The following is a 16,735-nucleotide window of genomic DNA, read 5'->3' on the forward strand; positions in this document are numbered from 1 at the left end:
TGCTAGATGCCCCGTCTCCCCCACTTCCTAACCGAATAACACTGCAGCAGCGCTGCCTGTGTGTATATATTTTTTTTCATTTTCGCTTTCCTTTGCCGTAAGTTTGCGTTTGCGAATACAACAAATGCGTAGTTTATAATTATTTTAACCTTTAGCAGCTTGTCCGTTGCTGCTTGTATTGGTTTGTTTTTCACTTAATTTTCTTCATTTGTTCACATAACTAATATTTATTCAATAAATACTGACCGAGGAGAAATATTTTGTAGTACTGTTAACATTACATTACATTTTATGTTATGCGATGTTAACGTTCGTAAAAATGTTATTGCTCGTATTAGAGGTGGTAGCACATCACAGCTGTGACTTTCAATAATAGTTAAATACACCTATCGATTAATTGGAATTGTTTTTCGATATAAAACTATAATTAATTTAAAAATTAGGAATTACAAAAAGAAAGATCAACGTTATTTACACGAAAATTATATGCTCCCTATTACATTGGACCGTAATTCGTGGTACTTATCAAAATTTCGATGGTTATAAAAAGTTAGTTGGTTGTGGAACAATTCTGTAAGCATGTTTTACTATTTCAAAATATTTATTTATTAATATTGTGATACATAAACAAGCGTGGTAGTGAAATATATGATGCGTCTCGGTTTTTTAGCAGAGAATAAATGTTACGTTATTTATTCGTTAATGCGCACATTTGGTTTTGGTATGCTGCATTTTCTCTCTTTCTCTCTCTTGTAATAGTTTCGCTGTTAAACTACCAAGCGCTGTTATTGTAACATAGTGAATGCGTCCCTGCCCTCACCCTCTTCCAACTTTTTACTGCAAACATAACCTTACTTCTTAGGCCGAACAATACATGACGTATGCGTGTACATACGAGTGTATATGTATATGTACACGTGTGTGTGTGTTTCCATGTAGCGTTCCATGTAATTCCAAAAATACATGGCAAAATATTTCAATGTAGAGGCCTTTCTTTTTCAGCTCATGTATTAATCATTTAGTGAATGCAAGTTATTTTCTCAAGCCGAGCTCAGCTAAAATCGTAGCTATAAATATAATTTGTTACTCAGTGGCTTCCCTTGATATTTGGACATCAATGGCTGTGGAAGTCTCACCATGTATGCGCGTATACATGGCGGCCGTTCTAGCCTACATGACAGCAACAAACTGGTTCTTTGATGAGGGTGGTGCAAAAGCATTAGAAATAGAAAGCTGGCTCCATCCACAGCACATCACATAAATATCAAGCTAGCTTGTTTTATTTTAATTAAAAGTTTTCTTTTAATTATTTAAGAATTTATTGTTTTAATTATCAATATATATAAGATTAATTAAATATTTACAATTTTCGCATTCGCAAAGGAGGCATTTCTTGAACCGAAACTAGGCTCATATGCTACGGCTCGATTTTGCGTATTTTCAGACTATTATTGCCAACGCTGGCCACACGGCTTGTTATTAAAGCAGTCGATGGGCAGCTGTTGGTTATCTGTGGCACCAATTGATTGCTATTGTTGCTTTCGCTACCGTTTGCGCTAATGGCGCTAGGACTTGAGATGGATCCATTTTGCAGGCGACGCTTTAGGACAAATCTACGCTGTGTGCTCAGCACTGTGGTGCTAGCTGTTGTTGTGGTTACAGTCGGCGAAGATGTCTTCGTACTCGTTGGTTGTGTATCCTCAGGCGATGGATCTACTTCCATTTCATTGCTGACACTGTCATCGTGCTGTAAAGAAAATCGGGAAACTTTGAAAAATATGTCATATGAAACAGTTAACAGACTAACTTACCGCATCACTTGTATGGTCATCATCATGTCCATCTTCTTCCTCAAACTCAGCGCTTTCGGTTTCCTCGGGATACTCGACTAACTGGCCATTTAGCGTCGGGAACTCAATGACAGGTAAAATTAGGCGCGGCGGTTGTGTATTGCCCTCATCCATCAGCTGTTGTATGAGTTGGCCAATGTCTTCACGCTTCTTAGTGACCGTTAAGAGATCAAACCAATTGGTAAGCTGCTTAATGGGTAGCCTATAATCCTTGATGGGATCCTTGAAGAACTGCTCCACATACTGCAGCAAGTAGAGACCACAGTCGGTAAAATTATTCTGCTGCGGTACTTTGACGCAATGACCCGGCATATTATCCTTATTGAAAACGTGCGCCTGCGCATCCGGTTTCTTGACTCTGTATTCACAAGTTAAATAATCCCGCAACGTAGCCACCACTCGGCTTCGCGAAGCACCCGCTAGTGAGTCGAAGATTAAAATTAACGGTTGCTTAACAGGCGGCACATCATCATGCGAGACGCGTGCGGGTCCAGCACTCGGCGTTGATGGTGGCGCTGGCGCCGGCGTCTGTGTGGAGGCTGTTGTGTTTGCTTCTTTGATTATAGGTGGGTTCGAGTTCTCACTGTCCTCTGAGGCCATGTCACTCTCTTCACCTTCAGCCTCATCGCGCTCACTCTCGTCATCACCAATGCGACAAACCTCGGTGGGCAAGCTTGGCAAAGCATTCGAGTCGCGTTTGGACAACGGCGTTATGGTTGTGTTTCCAATTTGCAGCGAGACCTTTTTACCACGTGGCCGTTTTAGCTGTTGCGGTTCCACGGGCTGATTTGTATCAAAAGTAACAGGACCCTTCAGGCTTGGGAAACAAATTATTGCTAGGAACCAATGCGATTGCTCATTAATGGGCACTATTATAAAATCCTTATCAAATATATCCACAAGTTTGGTCCACTTTTGAACGCGCGCATGTCGCTTCTGTGCCGCCGTCTGTTTGACGTCTGTTGGTCGCGTCAGCGTTGTTAAACGCTTGTAAAAGAAGGTGCTAAATATATGTGTGCGTTCGCGTAGCGCCTCGGGTATGAGTGTGTTACGCAGCCATAGCAAATAAAAGTCGATAATAATGTCATTCAGATATGATTCCTTGGTGAGGCATACATAATCCTCCATGCGAATGCATAGACCTCCAGTGCCTTTGGGCGGATACATAAGTAAGCTAACTTGCTCATCGGCACGTAGCTGTCGTGATGACACCTGTGCCTTGCGATCCAATTCCGTTATGCGATCAATAATTTCAACTGCGTCCCGTGCGGAGATTTCATCCACAGAGTCAAACATGGACTTGATAGTCTCGCGTGCGCTTAAGTTGAGCGTATCGAATAGCAAGATTAAGCGACGTTCTGGAAAGCCTTGTCGAATAAAATCACACACTATTAAATAAAGAGCATTAGTTTAGAAGCGTAATGATTAGTAAGTTCTAGGTGCTTACATTCATTAGGAGGATCGTCGGGCAGCTCAAGTCGCGATTTAACATATTGTGCGCATTTCTTCAGCAGATAGAGTGTTACCAACGGCTGCGCGTGCTCAGCGCTGCCAAAATGCGCAATAATTTTGATCACCTCGCGCTTGTAAATGTGTAGCACAAACTTTTTATCCTTGTCCTGCAAAACGCCTGTTATCCGTATGCCCTTTGTGGTGAAGTTTATCTATAATTTTATTGTTGGACATTAGAAATGGCAACAAAAGATGTTAACACTTTCAACTTACAGGCTCAATGACTTGAAAACGATATGGCATCAGCCGCATGCATTTGCATTTGAGTTCCGTGTTAAATGATTCTCCATCGGGTATATCGGACAAATCCATCACATCGCCACGTACAAAGTCTGCAATTATTTAATTAAATTATTCATAAAGTTTGAACTTTTCATTTTTTTGTTGCCACAAACTCCAGCACATGTGTGTATGGACTTGCTGGTCGCCTTGAGTCTCATTTTTTTCTCTACGCATAGTTGAGTCGCACTTAGCTTACCACCATCGTCCATTGTTATGTCAGTGCAATTAAAACATTAAACAAGTTAAAAAACAAAACCTAATTGCATGCACACGCAAGAATAGAGGTTTATTATACTAAGAATTGTCCTCTGCGAAAAATGGCGTGCTAAGCTAAAACGCCCTCTTGCGACGCAAAACTTAAACACAGCGTTGCCAGCACCAATTTTTTAGTGTCACGGCATGTATACACACATAGTGTTGCACAACGTCAATTACAATCGATTAAAATTATAATTTATTACACTCACCTTTGTAAAGTGCCTCCTCATCAATCTCTGGCAGTGTAGGATCTGAGGCAAAGGCGGCGGGCAACTGGTTGGCATTACCATTAGAATTACCTTTTGAATTAGTTGCAGGCACCTGAAAAAAAAAATGGCACAGTTAATAAAGAACAAAGCAAATTTGAGCTACTAACGACACTTACTGCATCGGAATTGGCATCATCCTGCTCGTTTTCATCTTCGCTGCTCAGTAGAACAACCGGATCTACATCCGGCATGCGTCGTGCAGTGCGGGTGCGAGCGCCTCTAATGGCTATGCCACGCCCTCGCACGGTAGCCCCTGTACCAAAACTAGAAGTGCCTGGTTTGCTTAGACGCGCTATTTCTCGCTTCTTTTCTGCTACAGTAATTGCGTCTCCCGTGCCAGCAGCAGCATTTACGATGCCAGCCAGTGGCTTGGTTATGTAGGATTTCCGCTTGGGTGGCTCAACGAACACGCGCTTACAGCGCTCACATTTGGCATGATCCATACCTGTAAAGCCACATTGCTGACAAACAGCATAGAAGCCATCGATGAGCTTAGGTCCATCGGTGGATGTAGCTGTAGTGGCAGCAGCATCTCGCTTGGCTTGATCTGTTGCTTGTTGATTGTTAAAGGCGGGCGCATTGCTGGTGGTGCTAACAGCAGCAGCTGTTGTGGTCGCCGCTGCCGCGGCCGCCGCATTCTCCTGCTGTCGATTTATTTGCAGACTCTCCTCAGCACGCGAGATGAGCTCGCTGGCAGATTCATTCACAGAGAAGCCAACGGTTACCACAAAGTCTACATTGGCACCACGATGCTCCACACACTGTATGGGTGTTGAGTTGTCGAACGGCACGCTAACCTGCTCCAGCAGATCCTGTACGGTGCAGGACTCCCGCGGTAATGTAAATGTAATCAGTCGTTGTTCGCCGGATGCTAGTATAACCAACATCTTGGCGCTGTTCTTATCACGATCCGCAATGGGCTGGCCCGAGCGATTATTAAGCACCTGTTGCGAGTGTATCTCATAGTTGTTATGCAGGATCTGGCGCACGGACTGTGCCGGTGGCACTGCAGCTGCTGTCAGCACACGCTGTTGCGGTTGCAAAATGCGCGTTGTACCAGTATTTTGGGGAGTCTGCTGCACTGGGGATTGCTCCAGCTGCTGCTGCTGCTGTGGTTGTTGTTGTTGGGTGGCCACTGTATGCGTTAGTTTGGGTACAGGACGCACCATAGTACCAGTTGTAGTTTGTCGCATGACGGGCAGACCGCTAAGCGTGCCAGGCGCTGGTGAGCTTGTTAGCGTTTGACGTTTCTTGTACTCTGCTAGCGTCATGCTGGGACCGCTGGCAGTGCGAACTCCTGCCTGTTGTTGTTGTTGCTCCTCTTCGCTGCTGCTGTTTGCTGTTGCGCCCGTTTGGTAATATGTGGTCAGTGTAGTTCCTCCAGCTGTAGCCAACTGCATCGGTATTTGACCGATGACAGGCTTTTGTTGTTGCTCCTTTTTCACTACCGCTGCCTGTATGCGATCCTCCAGATCACCCATGGCACCACTACCGCTGGGCGTCACTACAGCTGTTGCTGCAGGCGCCTGCACGGGCACCGCTTGGCGGAAACGCATGGGCTGTTGACGCATTACTATCATTTGCTGATGCTGCTGTGGCGGATTGCCGGTAGCATCGCTAATCACATGACGAAAGACTTGTCGTTGCTGCAGCTGCTGACCTGGTGCTGCTGCTACAGGCTGACCAAGATTTGTAATGGTTATCTGCTTGGCCATTTGTGGTTGTGTCACTATCTGCATTGTTTGACCTTCGCCGGCACCGCTGGTCTGCACCAGTAGTTGCGACCGCGTCGGACGAACGCCGTGTGGACGTACACTGCGCACAATACCGCCCGTTACCGTTTGCAAGCCGCCACGAGGACGCACCTGACGCACAATGGTGGGTGTTAATGCGGGACGCGTTATGACTGCAGTGCCTGGATGTCTGGCAATGACAGCACCTCCACGCGTTGCCTTCCCACGAAATGGAGCACGAACCAGCTGAGTGCCTGCTGCTGTGGTTACAATCTGTGGCTGATGCAACTGAACTTGTGATTGTTGCTGTGGCGGTGTCTGCTGTTGCTGCTGCAGAGGCGCCTTTTGCATTTGCACTTGTTGGTACACAACGTTGCCGGTTTGTTGTGGAACAACACGCGTCTGAACCAAGTGAGCTGTCTGTGCTTGCAGTTGTAACTGTTGCTGCTGCTGTTGTTGTTGCTGCTGTTGTACGTGCACTGTCTGCTGCACGTGCTGAAGGTTGTTGCTGTTGCCTGCTGTTGAGATTTGCGCCTGTAGTGTATACCACTTGATTGTTATATATATTAATGCTCTGCTGCGGTATGGCAGTCGCCTGTCGCATAATCAGCTCCTGATGCTGGGGCGCTTGAATTAACACTTGTCCAGTAGGTTGCTGTACTATCACGTGTGTGCTGTTTAGCATCTATAAACAAAATGGTTCGTTCATTATTATATATTGGATAAATGTTCACATAATGAGTTTAAGCATGAGCCAGAACTTTGTGAGCCTGTGAGCCTATTAAAAAAAAAAATTCTCTTCAAGGCTTGCTATGATAATATAATTTGAGCTCGGTAAATTCATTGTTTTCTTTTTATAATATATTCTTTTATAATATACTTTTTATTTTAAGTTGCGTACAACGGCTTATTTAACCAAATATTGAAATACAGAACTCACACGTGTCAGTCCTTTAATAAACTGGTTGACTGTAGGACAATTTGTACAAGTCTAGGTTAGGTTATATAGTAACGGTACTTACACTTATTTGTCGCTGTTGTTGCTGTTGTGTGGTTGCCATCCGATATATAATTTGTTGATGCTGTTGTGGTTGCTGCTGTTGTGCGGGTGTTGTCTGAATTTGTAGTGTTTGTTGCTGATGCTGTGGACTTTGCAGCAGTTGTTGCTGTTGCTGTGGACTCGCCTGCACCAAGGATGTTGTTTGCTGCTGATACGTGGTATGCTGTTGCTGATACTGTTGCTGTTGCAGTACTTGCTGCTTCTTTTGTTGCTGCTGTTGCTGCAATTGTTGCATGGAAGCATGCTGCACAATTGTATTGGGTTGCAGCACCTGATCAGATGTATAATAAATTTGTTGAGTATGCTGTATGGTAGTCTGTGGCTGTTGCACATATTGAGGCTGCTGCTGCTCTAAGTGCAATTGCTGATGTTGTTGCACTTCTTGCTGCTGCTGCTGTTGTTGTTGTTGCTGCTGCTGATAATGCACTTGTTGATGCTGATGATGCATTACCACTTGCTGCTGCTGCTGCTGCTGCTGTTGTTGTTGTTGCTGCTGCTGCTGTTGTTGGACATCCTGCTGTTGCTGCAGCTCAGTGCCTATAATATAGTGATTTGCTGTCGTCGTCGGCTGCGGCTGATACTGAGCGGGGGCGGCAGTTTGATAGACAACTTGCTGCTGATCATTAAACACCAACTGTTGATCGTCCTGCAATACAAGCGCCTGTTTCGCCACACAATTAAAACCATTAGTTAATAAACTGTTGTAACGCTTGGCATTATTGTTGTTATGTGCACTTACTCCCACTTCGTCTTGCGGGACTACTTGCAGATCTGAGTAGACGGGTTTCATTTCCATATCTTCTATTGGCACTATATATTGTGCCATGCTCTGTGCACACTGCAAGGGAAATAAATCACGTTTTAGTTTATTTTTTACGCATTTTGTACGCGTGTGTTTGTCTGTGACGTCACATGCGCCGTTAAGCAGCAGCGCAATTTTCCATGTCGTTTTGTTTTACCTTTCTTGGGCCTGGGCCCCAGGGCCAATTGTTGTTGCTCACGCCTTGCGCTATTACGTTTCAAAACACACACATTGGCACTATCACATCAAATCATTGGATTTTCTAGATTAATTTAGCTTTGCAACATTGAGTAGCATTTAATTATGCTCGCGTTAGCATGAAAATTCGCTTTCTTTAACACCAAAAACTACAGCGACGAGGCAGAATCAAATATGGCGTTTAATTTGAGCTGGCAACGCCGGCGAGCGACCTGCATTTTCCTACACGCCATCTGTTGGCTGTTTAAGCCAGCAGCTGTTTACAAACATTTTTCAACGCTGCGTTTTGTTGCTCACTTTTATCGACAGTCTATCTCTTACGCGTTTCCTTCTAATATAGAGTGGTACCTCTATTTGGCATGTAGTGCGTTGAGTTAATTTTGTGGTACCACTAAATGCATGCAAGCCACTTATCACTGGAGTTTTGTTAATTTTCACATTTTTTCTATTAATTCGCGTAGGCGACACATTTGCCTCCATAAACCCCATGATCAACGAAGTTAACTTGTTGCAATGCAAACGTAATTTAATAAATAAAACCGCAATTAAACGACAATTTGAATGATGTTTTGTGCTGCCCGAAAGGAGCGCGCAGCTCTTGCGAATTATTTTAAAGAGCAAGAGGAAGACACAGCAGAATGCAAAGTGGCGCGGTGAAAATTAGTGTCAGACAAATTAAACAAGTTGGCAGGGCTATGCCAATTGTCTATCGTGACGTCAGACGCAGTTTGTTTTTCCAACAAGTGAATCATCAAAAGTGATAAGTCCATAGAAAAAGCACACACCATAATAAGCAGACAGCTGACAGGATGTTCTCCAGTGGCCCCAACTATAACAAGCTCAAGACAAATTTGCGCCTGGCGCAAAATCGTCTGAAGTTGCTCGAAAAGAAGAAATCAGAGATAACACAAAAGTCTCGGAAGGAGATTGCTGATTATCTGGCGACAGGCAAAATAGAGCGTGCACGCATCAGAGTGGAGCACATCATACGGTAAGACAGAGCAAGAAGTAATTGTAAATGTTCATTACAAATTTAAACAACTTACAGCGAAGATTATCTGGTGGAAGCCATGGAAATTGTCGAAATGTATTGCGATCTCTTGCTGGCACGCTTTGGTCTCATTCAGCAAATGAAGGAGTTGGACGCTGGCATAGCCGAGCCAGTGTCCAGTCTAGTGTGGGTGTGTCCACGTCTGCAGAGCGATGTGGCTGAGCTCAAAGTCATTTCAGACATCTTTATTCATAAGTATGGACCAGAATTTGCGGAGCACTCCCGCACTGCCACAGGCGAGCATTATGTCTCGGAGAAGCTCATGCATAAGCTGACACTGCAAGCGCCACCTAAGTTGCTGGTGGAAAACTATTTGATTGCCATTGCCAAGAACTACAATATTGAGTATGAGCCTGATCCACAGGTTATGCAGGAGGAGGCGAAGACCGATCCGCAACCACACCTGATTGATTTGTCAGATCGGAATAATCTCAGCGCTGGCGGCGCGTCAGCTCCGCCGCAAATGGGCTTTATTGGATATCCGGCCATGCCGCAGTTGCCAGATATGCCAGCCCCACCCATTAGCAAACCATTTAATTATCCACCATTTGGCGGTGGTGGTGGTGGCGGAGCAGCTGCATCATGCTCGGCACAGGCCCCTCCACCTTTCGCCTACAATATACCACCCAATCAGCCGCATTCAGCTGCGCCACAGAACAAGTGCGCCGAAGAAAAGGATTTGAACACCAACTTTATAAATGTAAGTTTGTATTTGTTGTTTGTTAAGGTTTAAGCATGAGCTTTGCATGATTGGGCAATTGCAGCACGAGACTAATGAAAACTCTGAGCAACCTGATGGCTCTGGTAGTCCGGACGAGAACATATTGGTAGGTTTACGTCCAAGTACAGTAGATATTCGTTACTCTTTCAATAACGCGTGTCTACTGTAGTATGTCTGGCGTGTGCTTAAAACTAACTTGCTTTTCGTTTATCCCTCTCCCACTGCCACCTCTTGTTTCTTTTGTGACGTCACAATGTGTGTGTAAGTGTAGAAAAGCCTTTAAGTCAAAGTCGTCGTTTCACCTTCATTACGCTTCCCGCTTTTTGTTTACTTATGTTATTATTTTATCAATTTTATTTGGAATTTTTATTTTGCCTAACAGCGCCCAAAACCGCTCAATGATCCGCCGCCACGTTACTCCTCGATTAATCCTGTAAACTTGCAGGTCAGCCATGTGCACTTGACCAACGACGCAAACAGCTAACTATAAGTTTCAACTAATTCAACTAATATATTGCTATCTCTTCAGAATGCCAATAAACCAAAACCACAACCCCGTTCAAAGTTGCCACCAGCTGGTCCAGCAGAACAGCCCAGTGCACCGCCCCCAATGGATTTGCCAGCACTGCCCAATGTTCCCAACGATTTGCCAGATGTGCCCGGCGGCGGTAAACCCAATGACGATGAGATTGACTTTGATGAGCTGTCACGTCGCTTTGAGAATCTGAAGAAGCGCAAATGAAGGCACTTCATATGGGGTTAACACTCTGTATACACAATTTTATTCAATTATTTAATCAGTTATAATATATGTAAAGAAAAGTTTTACTATATTGGATTTAATCCATATCTAAAAAATGTCATCGCTTTCTACAACTTCCTTGAGTTCGAGCAGCTCCAGCAGACCCTTTCCCTTGGTTTCATTGCGCACCAGCTCATCTATGACGCGATACTGTCCGGGATCTATGAGCAATGTCAAATGCAGCGTTGCTTCATCCCATTCCTCATGCTCAACGCTGTTTGCAAGTTTGATGACCGATTCCTTTAGCTTGCCACCGCCTTCTTTGCCAGCAAAGCTTACACGCAGTTTCATGCGGGAACGTTCTATGGGCATATGTTCGCGCAGCATTTTAATTGCTTCCAACGTGTTTTGTTTTGTATTCTTGTTCATCTTTACGTTGAAATGTGCATCCTTGAGAGATTTTTCTATTATGGATGCCGAGTATGGGCGACGAGTTTCTGGATTTACACAGAGTGCAGCTACGCTGTTCACTATGCTATTTAGCTGTGAGTCCAGTACGCTTTGGCGCTCTTTCTCCGAAACTTGCAGTTCGCCTTTGCTAAGGATTTCCTTGCAGATCTCTGTTTCGTCTTTAGCACCGAATGCTTTCTGGAGTTCATCTTTCTTGGCTGCCTGTCCCTTGGACACATTGGTGAAAATCGTATGTGTTTGTAGCACCTCATCAATATCCTTCTCGCTAAAGTACACAACTTTATCTTCTTGTTGCTAGGACACGTGCTTATGACTCACCTGTTGTTTCGCCAGGATAATACCTTGTTTTTATAACAGGCAATCTCGAAACGCTTGCCCGCCTTTTTGAGTCTTACAATTGCTACATTTGTAAGCCTTATTTGATTCGTGGGTGTAAATATTTTAGACATTGTTTACTTATTTACGTTTTGTGTTGAAATTACCTTGTGGATGGCAGTGTATTGCAATTAACCTATCGAAATTCATGTCAATCGATAGCTAACGTTCTTATTTAAATACTGAGTATTGGAAAATCCGACATGTTTTGAAAATTGAACACCTGGTCACAGGTAGTCAGCATAGGCAATTTCCATAACTGCAACGAAAGCCTTTGTACCTTTGTTCATATTTCAGCCATAAAACCCAGGTATAAGCCTTATTTGAGGCATATATAGCGACAATCGATTGCAAAACTAAATAGTTTATTTTTGCATGCCGAGCCGTATGGTTATTTTTCAATTCTTGGAACATGCATCATCATCCAAACTTAGGAGATGCCGCCGCTTCCTACGAATATATGCCGCTGTATGAACAACCTAAGCCGCGATTTATATTCAAAATGCCACGTGTGGTGCCCGATCAGAAGTCTAAATTTGACGGTGATGAACTGTTTCGACGCTTGTGCCGGGAAACCGAGGTGCGTTACACTGGCTACAGGGAAAGAGGTATAGACGAACGACGCATGCGATTTGTGGGTGACTGCCGCAAGGGATATGCAGAGATCTGCTTCGTGGCTTCCGGCACAAATTTGCAGCTTTATTTCAATGCAAATTTAAATCCATTCGCTCAGGAACAGGAGTGTGATTTTGAGAAAGAGCGCGGCAAAGTTCATTTGCGATCTAATTTCATAATGAATGGGGTTTGTGTGCGTTTTCGTGGCTGGCTAGATTTGGAACGGCTGGATGGCATAGCTTGTTTGGAATATGACGAATTACGCGCCTTGCAGGAGGATGCACAGCTGTGCGAGCAAATCGAGAGCTATAAACAGCGCATGCAACGTGGAGGCGGACCAGGAGCGCCTCCACTTGGTGGTGCACCGATGGCTTGGTGAAACTAGTTTTAAGTTTTTGTAATTTTTTTTATAGCAAAATAAAAAAGAATTGAAAACTATTAGTTTTGTAGCCCTGTTGCACAAGGGTTGTTAGTAGGGGTCTTTGCCCTTAATTATGTCAACTTGCAACCACCACCCCATAGTTTTACCGCCCGCTCAGCACTTAATTGAAAAATCGCATCGCATCTCTCTTGCTCTCTTGATCTCGGCATTCACGAGCTGGATAGTACTCGGGCTTATGGGAAAACATATTGATTTTCTGGCACTCACCATTGGGATGCTGCCCAAAAAACTTTTACAACTCGTCGACGGGCTCGATTCTCTCAGTCTGCTTTCGAACGCGAGTGCGCGCTGTGGCCCGTTAGACGTGGAAATAAAAAGCATAACAACGAAAAGCACAAAAAAAAATTCATAAAATATACATTCTACAAAGCGATTTGCCAAACATTCAGAAAAATTCTATAATTTGTTGTTTTTCGTATTGCGGCAAGAAAAGAGCTGCGACGAGCGCTAAAATTAGCGACCGGTGTTGTGTAGGGTGCTGTATGAGTACCAATCCCAAAGAGGCTACGCCCCCCAAGCCGCCGGCCTAGCTACGAAAGAGCGTGCTGCTCGCGTCCCAAATTGCTGCCATTTGTGAATTTTACATATTTGAATTAGTATTTGTTTAAACGATGTGCACATTGCAATAAATATATAAGAAATAAAGATTGTTAGCCAGAGCCTTTTAAAATTGAGAGCTTTGCGTGCTAAGTGAAAAAAAAAATCGATATACAAGTTGTTAAAACCTCAGGATTTGTAGACTGATTCAACAAAATGCCAGCTTCCAATACGATTGTGCTGAAGAGTTTGTCCGTTTTGCTGGGACTCTTTTTTATATTTGTGGGCACACTTAAACTAACGCCACACATTAGCAAGGATCTATACAAGGACCTGGTAAGCGAAAAATCGATGCTCATGCTCGAGCATTGTTTACCTTGCTATACCGCTAGCTCGTTTTCGTTTTTACTCCCTCCACTATGTTTTGTTTTTATTGCTAGGGTGGGTTGAACTTCCTGAAAAGTAAATTAAATTATGTCAAATGTCCTAAGGATGAATAATATATTCAGTATAATATTTAATTATAAACAGAATATTATAGCAGAATGGTCCATTAATAATATGACATTGTTGTCTTTGAGCATAAAAACACAATATGTACATATGCACGTATAAACATTTAATTTTATAATTTGCATAAATATAAATATTTATGATTCAGACTTTTTCAATATCATTCTTTGCACAAACCCACAAATTCTTACTTACATATTTTGCGGTTTTGCGTTTCTGTGTGCGTTGCAAGGAATTACTTTGTATATTATTAGTAATTTGTAATTATGATTTATATTTAACCATTCCGTTTGGTTGCACGCATTGAACTCGACCTCATCAGTGCCAGGCCGCTGGCCTTGAAAATTCAAAAAGTTTTATTTTCAAAACGCAATGAATTTTTTTTAAATATACACGCAATATCGTACAGAAAAATGTTATTATCTAAACACTTGGCGGTTGCGTTAAGACATTAAAAATATGTGCATATGTACATAAATATGTTTATAAAAGCAAAAATACGGAAGTTAGGTTGTAATTTGTCGCTTTTACTTTCAAAAATTTTGCAAAAATGCTTAAAATGTTAAGAGTTCCCCCCACGCGATCGACAAATTCTAAAAAAAAGGCAAAACATTTCGCTTTCACTTCTAATTTGTTCGTATAAACAGTTTTATAAATAAATATAGTATATAATGCATACATATATATTGTTTACCCTCCATTAGTATGTATTGCAAAATCAGTTTTTGATTTTTTTTTATTTGGTAAGGTATTTCGGATTTAAAATAAATAAATGCACACGCGCTGATGCAATTTCATAGCATTTATAATTACCTTCGTATAAGAGATACACGCGAATGCCAAACAAACACAAATAAATATATCTATATGTATATGACAAACAAATTAGTTTTTCTTTAAAAATAAATAAACTTGCATTGCCTTACGCTGGGCGCGTTTAGTCTTAAGGGATATAAAAGATACTATGGGAAACTAATTCCGATTGAGCTATTTTCAATTGCAGCGCACAGAGTACGTTAAATATGCCAAGGTATTTCCCTTGACCGCTGTTTTTGGGGTGAAAATACCTTCGAAATGGTATCGACGCACTGTGGGCATATTGGAGATTGTTTGCGGATTGGCCATGGCTCTGATACCCTATCGTAAGTAGTATAAATTTGTATTTATTTAGTAAGAATTAAATCAACTACAATTTTAATCACAGACAAAGTCAAAAATGTGGCCAACGTAACGCTGCTGCTTCTTATGCTGTTGGGCATCTATCAACACTGGATGGTTAGTGATCCCTTTGAGCGCTCTGGACCCGCGCTGGTGTTCACCTTTATGCTGGGCGGCCGTCTGGTGGTCTGGTATCAAACAAGCCGCAAGGAGGCTGCCGATTTGGCAGCTGTCAATGCGTCACAAGCAAATGGACTCAAACAGGATTAGACATTGATTACAATTACATTAAACAAACCAACTCATACTCGTTGCACTTGTAAACTGCTTTGTTTTAGCACAATTAGTTAAATTTCGAAATTAGCAGTGAATACAAATATTATAAACTAATTTAAACCTATTAGCGAAATCGAAATTAATGTTTTCAATTTGGTGCCAAATAGCAGACTACATATGTGCGTACTTCATAATAAACTATATATTACATACAAAAAATGAACAGAAATATAGTTAAAAACACAATGACCATTTTGATTCAACATTTAAATATAAATCCTGCAAAATACACACACACACGGCACTATGCTGTAAACGCCCATGACTTTTTAGCAACAATTTTAATAAATTTGAATCATAATCATATAAATTGTTTAAGCAATGCCTCAACGTCAGTCGTGTTTTGGTTTATCAATGTGGGTTTAATAAGCGAAATTTCAATTGTTTAGCGGCCAGCAACATTTGAGATTAAATATAGTATTATATCTGGTCAAAATAGGTGCGTTATAGTAATCATAATATTTATTCAGAGCCTGTGCTGAGCAACTTTAGGGCTTTTTGCAAATTTTCAATGGCCGTCTTGACATCATCATAGTTGAGAGCGCTGCCAGCATATTTGCAATACTTTTGGGCTGTGATCATTTGATCTGGGGTAATGTGAACGCCAGCAACTGGTATGATGGGCTGATAGGCGGCTGCATTTGGCTGCGCATTGGGCACATAAGGCTCAAAGCCGCCTGGCTTTTCCTCCTCAACTGGTGGACTTGGTAGTTTGTTTGGATTGTTCAGCACTTCCTCGGCTGTGGGCGGTGTAATATGTGGAGCTGGTGGCGAAGGTGTTGGCGGCAAAGTTGGCTGCGTTTCCTCTGGCTCTTTTGGAGCTGCCGAGTCCACAGATGGTGGAGTAGGAGGAGCGGCAGCAGATCCATTACTTCCGCTGGCTTCATTGTCATCAGTGCCCTCAACTTCTTCGTCATCGGGAAAAGGACCGGGTATGGGTGTTTCGCCATTCTTTAAGCAATTGTGTATATATGCTGCCTTGTATTTGGCGTACTTGCGATTGTGCAAAGCCTCCTCACTCAGCTCGCCAAAAGTGAGCAATATATCATACAAGACACCGCTGGAGTAGTAGGCCTTAACCACATTCCTAAAATGGCGCAGTTGTACAATATGTCAAAAAAGTCACAAAGGATTTGCACTTACTTGCCAAAGTTCTCCTCACGATCTTGCTTGTCGGCATATAAAAACAACTTTAGAGCATAATTCTCAATATGAGCCTGAGCAGCGATATCGTTTGTTAATGCTTCATTATCGGCATGTGTTTTCTTCATTTGCTCCAGCCAGTCCATTATAGCTGAGAAAATCGCAAAAACAAACAATTAGGTGCATGAGTCATAGATTTACATATCTATAGTATATAGGTGAGGTATTTTTCTTACCCAACAAGAGTTTAGTATCCTCGGCGCTCTGTGTGGATGCCTTGAGACCAACTTGCAGTGCACTACATGCCGGAAATGAATTGTTTATTTTATAAAAACAGTTTATTTCCATATTGTAAACACTTACTAGAGTCTGGCCCAGTACGAGATAACAACATCGCGATTGTCATGCTCTTGTGCCAATTTTAAAAAGTGTTGAATACATTTCAAAGAGGCCGGACAAGGTGGAAACTCCATCTTTGCGTATTAACAATGAATTGAATTGTTTAGTTAGTAAAACTCCACAGAAACACACAAATATTGACCAGCTGAAATTAATTTGACAATAGAACTGCTAGGGTTGCCGTTTTTTTTATAATCAACACATGGATGATAGTGGATTGCTTCTCGTTACATTCAAATACTCGCTATAGTTAAGTTGCTCCGCTCTA

At 42.5% G+C, this 16,735-nt stretch overlaps 6 protein-coding genes across 11 annotated transcripts; 3 read left to right on the top strand and 3 right to left on the bottom strand.

Annotated features, from left to right (window-relative positions):
• Positions 1-1,369: 1,369 nt before the first annotated feature.
• On the bottom strand, positions 1,370-8,425 carry LOC108600637. The gene is given in 10 exon segments (XM_017988328.2): positions 1,370-1,747; positions 1,812-3,238; positions 3,298-3,514; positions 3,576-3,694; positions 4,112-4,223; positions 4,288-6,406; positions 6,408-6,589; positions 6,927-7,625; positions 7,704-7,802; positions 7,924-8,425. Coding segments are annotated over 9 exon segments (5,292 nt in total). The 5' UTR covers positions 7,791-7,802; positions 7,924-8,425; the 3' UTR covers positions 1,370-1,417.
• Positions 8,426-8,662: 237 nt separating this feature from the next.
• LOC108601076 (IST1 homolog) lies at positions 8,663-10,566 on the top strand. 6 transcript variants are annotated; one of them, XM_017988970.2, is made up of 5 exons: positions 8,665-8,955; positions 9,013-9,715; positions 9,780-9,842; positions 10,119-10,181; positions 10,266-10,565. In XM_017988970.2, the coding sequence occupies exons 1-5, from the start codon at positions 8,774-8,776 to the stop codon at positions 10,476-10,478; spliced, it is 1,224 nt and encodes a 407-aa protein (XP_017844459.2). In that variant the 5' UTR covers positions 8,665-8,773; the 3' UTR covers positions 10,479-10,565. The 6 variants fall into 6 exon arrangements, with proteins under 6 accessions (XP_017844465.2, XP_017844462.2, XP_017844463.2 ...); XM_017988976.2 differs by lacking the exons at positions 10,119-10,181; positions 10,266-10,565 and adding an exon at positions 10,008-10,093 and having other exon boundaries at positions 8,663-8,955; XM_017988973.2 differs by lacking the exon at positions 10,119-10,181 and having other exon boundaries at positions 8,664-8,955; positions 10,266-10,566.
• Positions 10,511-11,429, bottom strand: LOC108601077 (ribosome maturation protein SBDS). The gene is made up of 2 exons (XM_017988977.2): positions 11,268-11,429; positions 10,511-11,214 (listed from the first exon to the last, which is right to left on the bottom strand). The coding sequence occupies exons 1-2, from the start codon at positions 11,396-11,398 to the stop codon at positions 10,587-10,589; spliced, it is 759 nt and encodes a 252-aa protein (XP_017844466.1). The 5' UTR covers positions 11,399-11,429; the 3' UTR covers positions 10,511-10,586.
• Positions 11,430-11,729: 300 nt separating this feature from the next.
• LOC108598171 (protein brother) lies at positions 11,730-12,318 on the top strand. Its single transcript, XM_017984786.1, has one exon. The coding sequence runs from the start codon at positions 11,737-11,739 to the stop codon at positions 12,316-12,318; it is 582 nt and encodes a 193-aa protein (XP_017840275.1). The 5' UTR covers positions 11,730-11,736.
• A 321-nt stretch (positions 12,319-12,639) lies between these two features.
• Positions 12,640-15,237, top strand: LOC108599861 (transmembrane protein 35A). Its single transcript, XM_017987002.2, has 3 exons — positions 12,640-13,254; positions 14,435-14,573; positions 14,636-15,237. The coding sequence occupies exons 1-3, from the start codon at positions 13,135-13,137 to the stop codon at positions 14,857-14,859; spliced, it is 483 nt and encodes a 160-aa protein (XP_017842491.2). The 5' UTR covers positions 12,640-13,134; the 3' UTR covers positions 14,860-15,237.
• Positions 15,238-15,245: 8 nt separating this feature from the next.
• Positions 15,246-16,634, bottom strand: LOC108599859 (vacuolar protein sorting-associated protein VTA1 homolog). The gene is made up of 4 exons (XM_017987000.2): positions 16,432-16,634; positions 16,305-16,366; positions 16,069-16,219; positions 15,246-16,012 (listed from the first exon to the last, which is right to left on the bottom strand). Exons 1-4 carry the CDS (start codon positions 16,539-16,541, stop codon positions 15,388-15,390), a joined length of 948 nt encoding a protein of 315 aa, XP_017842489.1. The 5' UTR covers positions 16,542-16,634; the 3' UTR covers positions 15,246-15,387.
• Positions 16,635-16,735: the final 101 nt, after the last annotated feature.

This window comes from Drosophila busckii, chromosome 3L (genome assembly GCF_011750605.1).
Source record: "Drosophila busckii strain San Diego stock center, stock number 13000-0081.31 chromosome 3L, ASM1175060v1, whole genome shotgun sequence".
NCBI classification, from domain to species: domain Eukaryota; kingdom Metazoa; phylum Arthropoda; class Insecta; order Diptera; family Drosophilidae; genus Drosophila; species Drosophila busckii.

What these genes read in the sequence shown, in the direction of transcription:
- LOC108601076 (XM_017988970.2), top strand. Translation starts at nt 8,774, where the DNA reads ATGTTCTCCAGTGGCCCCAACTATAACAAGCTCAAGACAAATTTGCGC. An exon ending in AGAGTGGAGCACATCATACG is followed by an intron (nt 8,956 to 9,012) that starts GTAAGACAGAGC and finishes AACAACTTACAG; the next exon opens with CGAAGATTATCTGGTGGAAG. An exon ending in TGAACACCAACTTTATAAAT is followed by an intron (nt 9,716 to 9,779) that starts GTAAGTTTGTAT and finishes GGGCAATTGCAG; the next exon opens with CACGAGACTAATGAAAACTC.
- LOC108601077 (XM_017988977.2), bottom strand. Translation starts at nt 11,398, where the DNA reads ATGTCTAAAATATTTACACCCACGAATCAAATAAGGCTTACAAATGTA. An exon ending in TTATCCTGGCGAAACAACAG is followed by an intron (nt 11,215 to 11,267) that starts GTGAGTCATAAG and finishes TGTGTACTTTAG; the next exon opens with CGAGAAGGATATTGATGAGG.
- LOC108598171 (XM_017984786.1), top strand. Translation starts at nt 11,737, where the DNA reads ATGCATCATCATCCAAACTTAGGAGATGCCGCCGCTTCCTACGAATAT.
- LOC108599861 (XM_017987002.2), top strand. Translation starts at nt 13,135, where the DNA reads ATGCCAGCTTCCAATACGATTGTGCTGAAGAGTTTGTCCGTTTTGCTG. An exon ending in AGGATCTATACAAGGACCTG is followed by an intron (nt 13,255 to 14,434) that starts GTAAGCGAAAAA and finishes TTTCAATTGCAG; the next exon opens with CGCACAGAGTACGTTAAATA. An exon ending in CATGGCTCTGATACCCTATC is followed by an intron (nt 14,574 to 14,635) that starts GTAAGTAGTATA and finishes TTTTAATCACAG; the next exon opens with ACAAAGTCAAAAATGTGGCC.
- LOC108599859 (XM_017987000.2), bottom strand. Translation starts at nt 16,541, where the DNA reads ATGGAGTTTCCACCTTGTCCGGCCTCTTTGAAATGTATTCAACACTTT. An exon ending in GGATACTAAACTCTTGTTGG is followed by an intron (nt 16,220 to 16,304) that starts GTAAGAAAAATA and finishes CGATTTTCTCAG; the next exon opens with CTATAATGGACTGGCTGGAG. An exon ending in CGTGAGGAGAACTTTGGCAA is followed by an intron (nt 16,013 to 16,068) that starts GTAAGTGCAAAT and finishes GCGCCATTTTAG; the next exon opens with GAATGTGGTTAAGGCCTACT.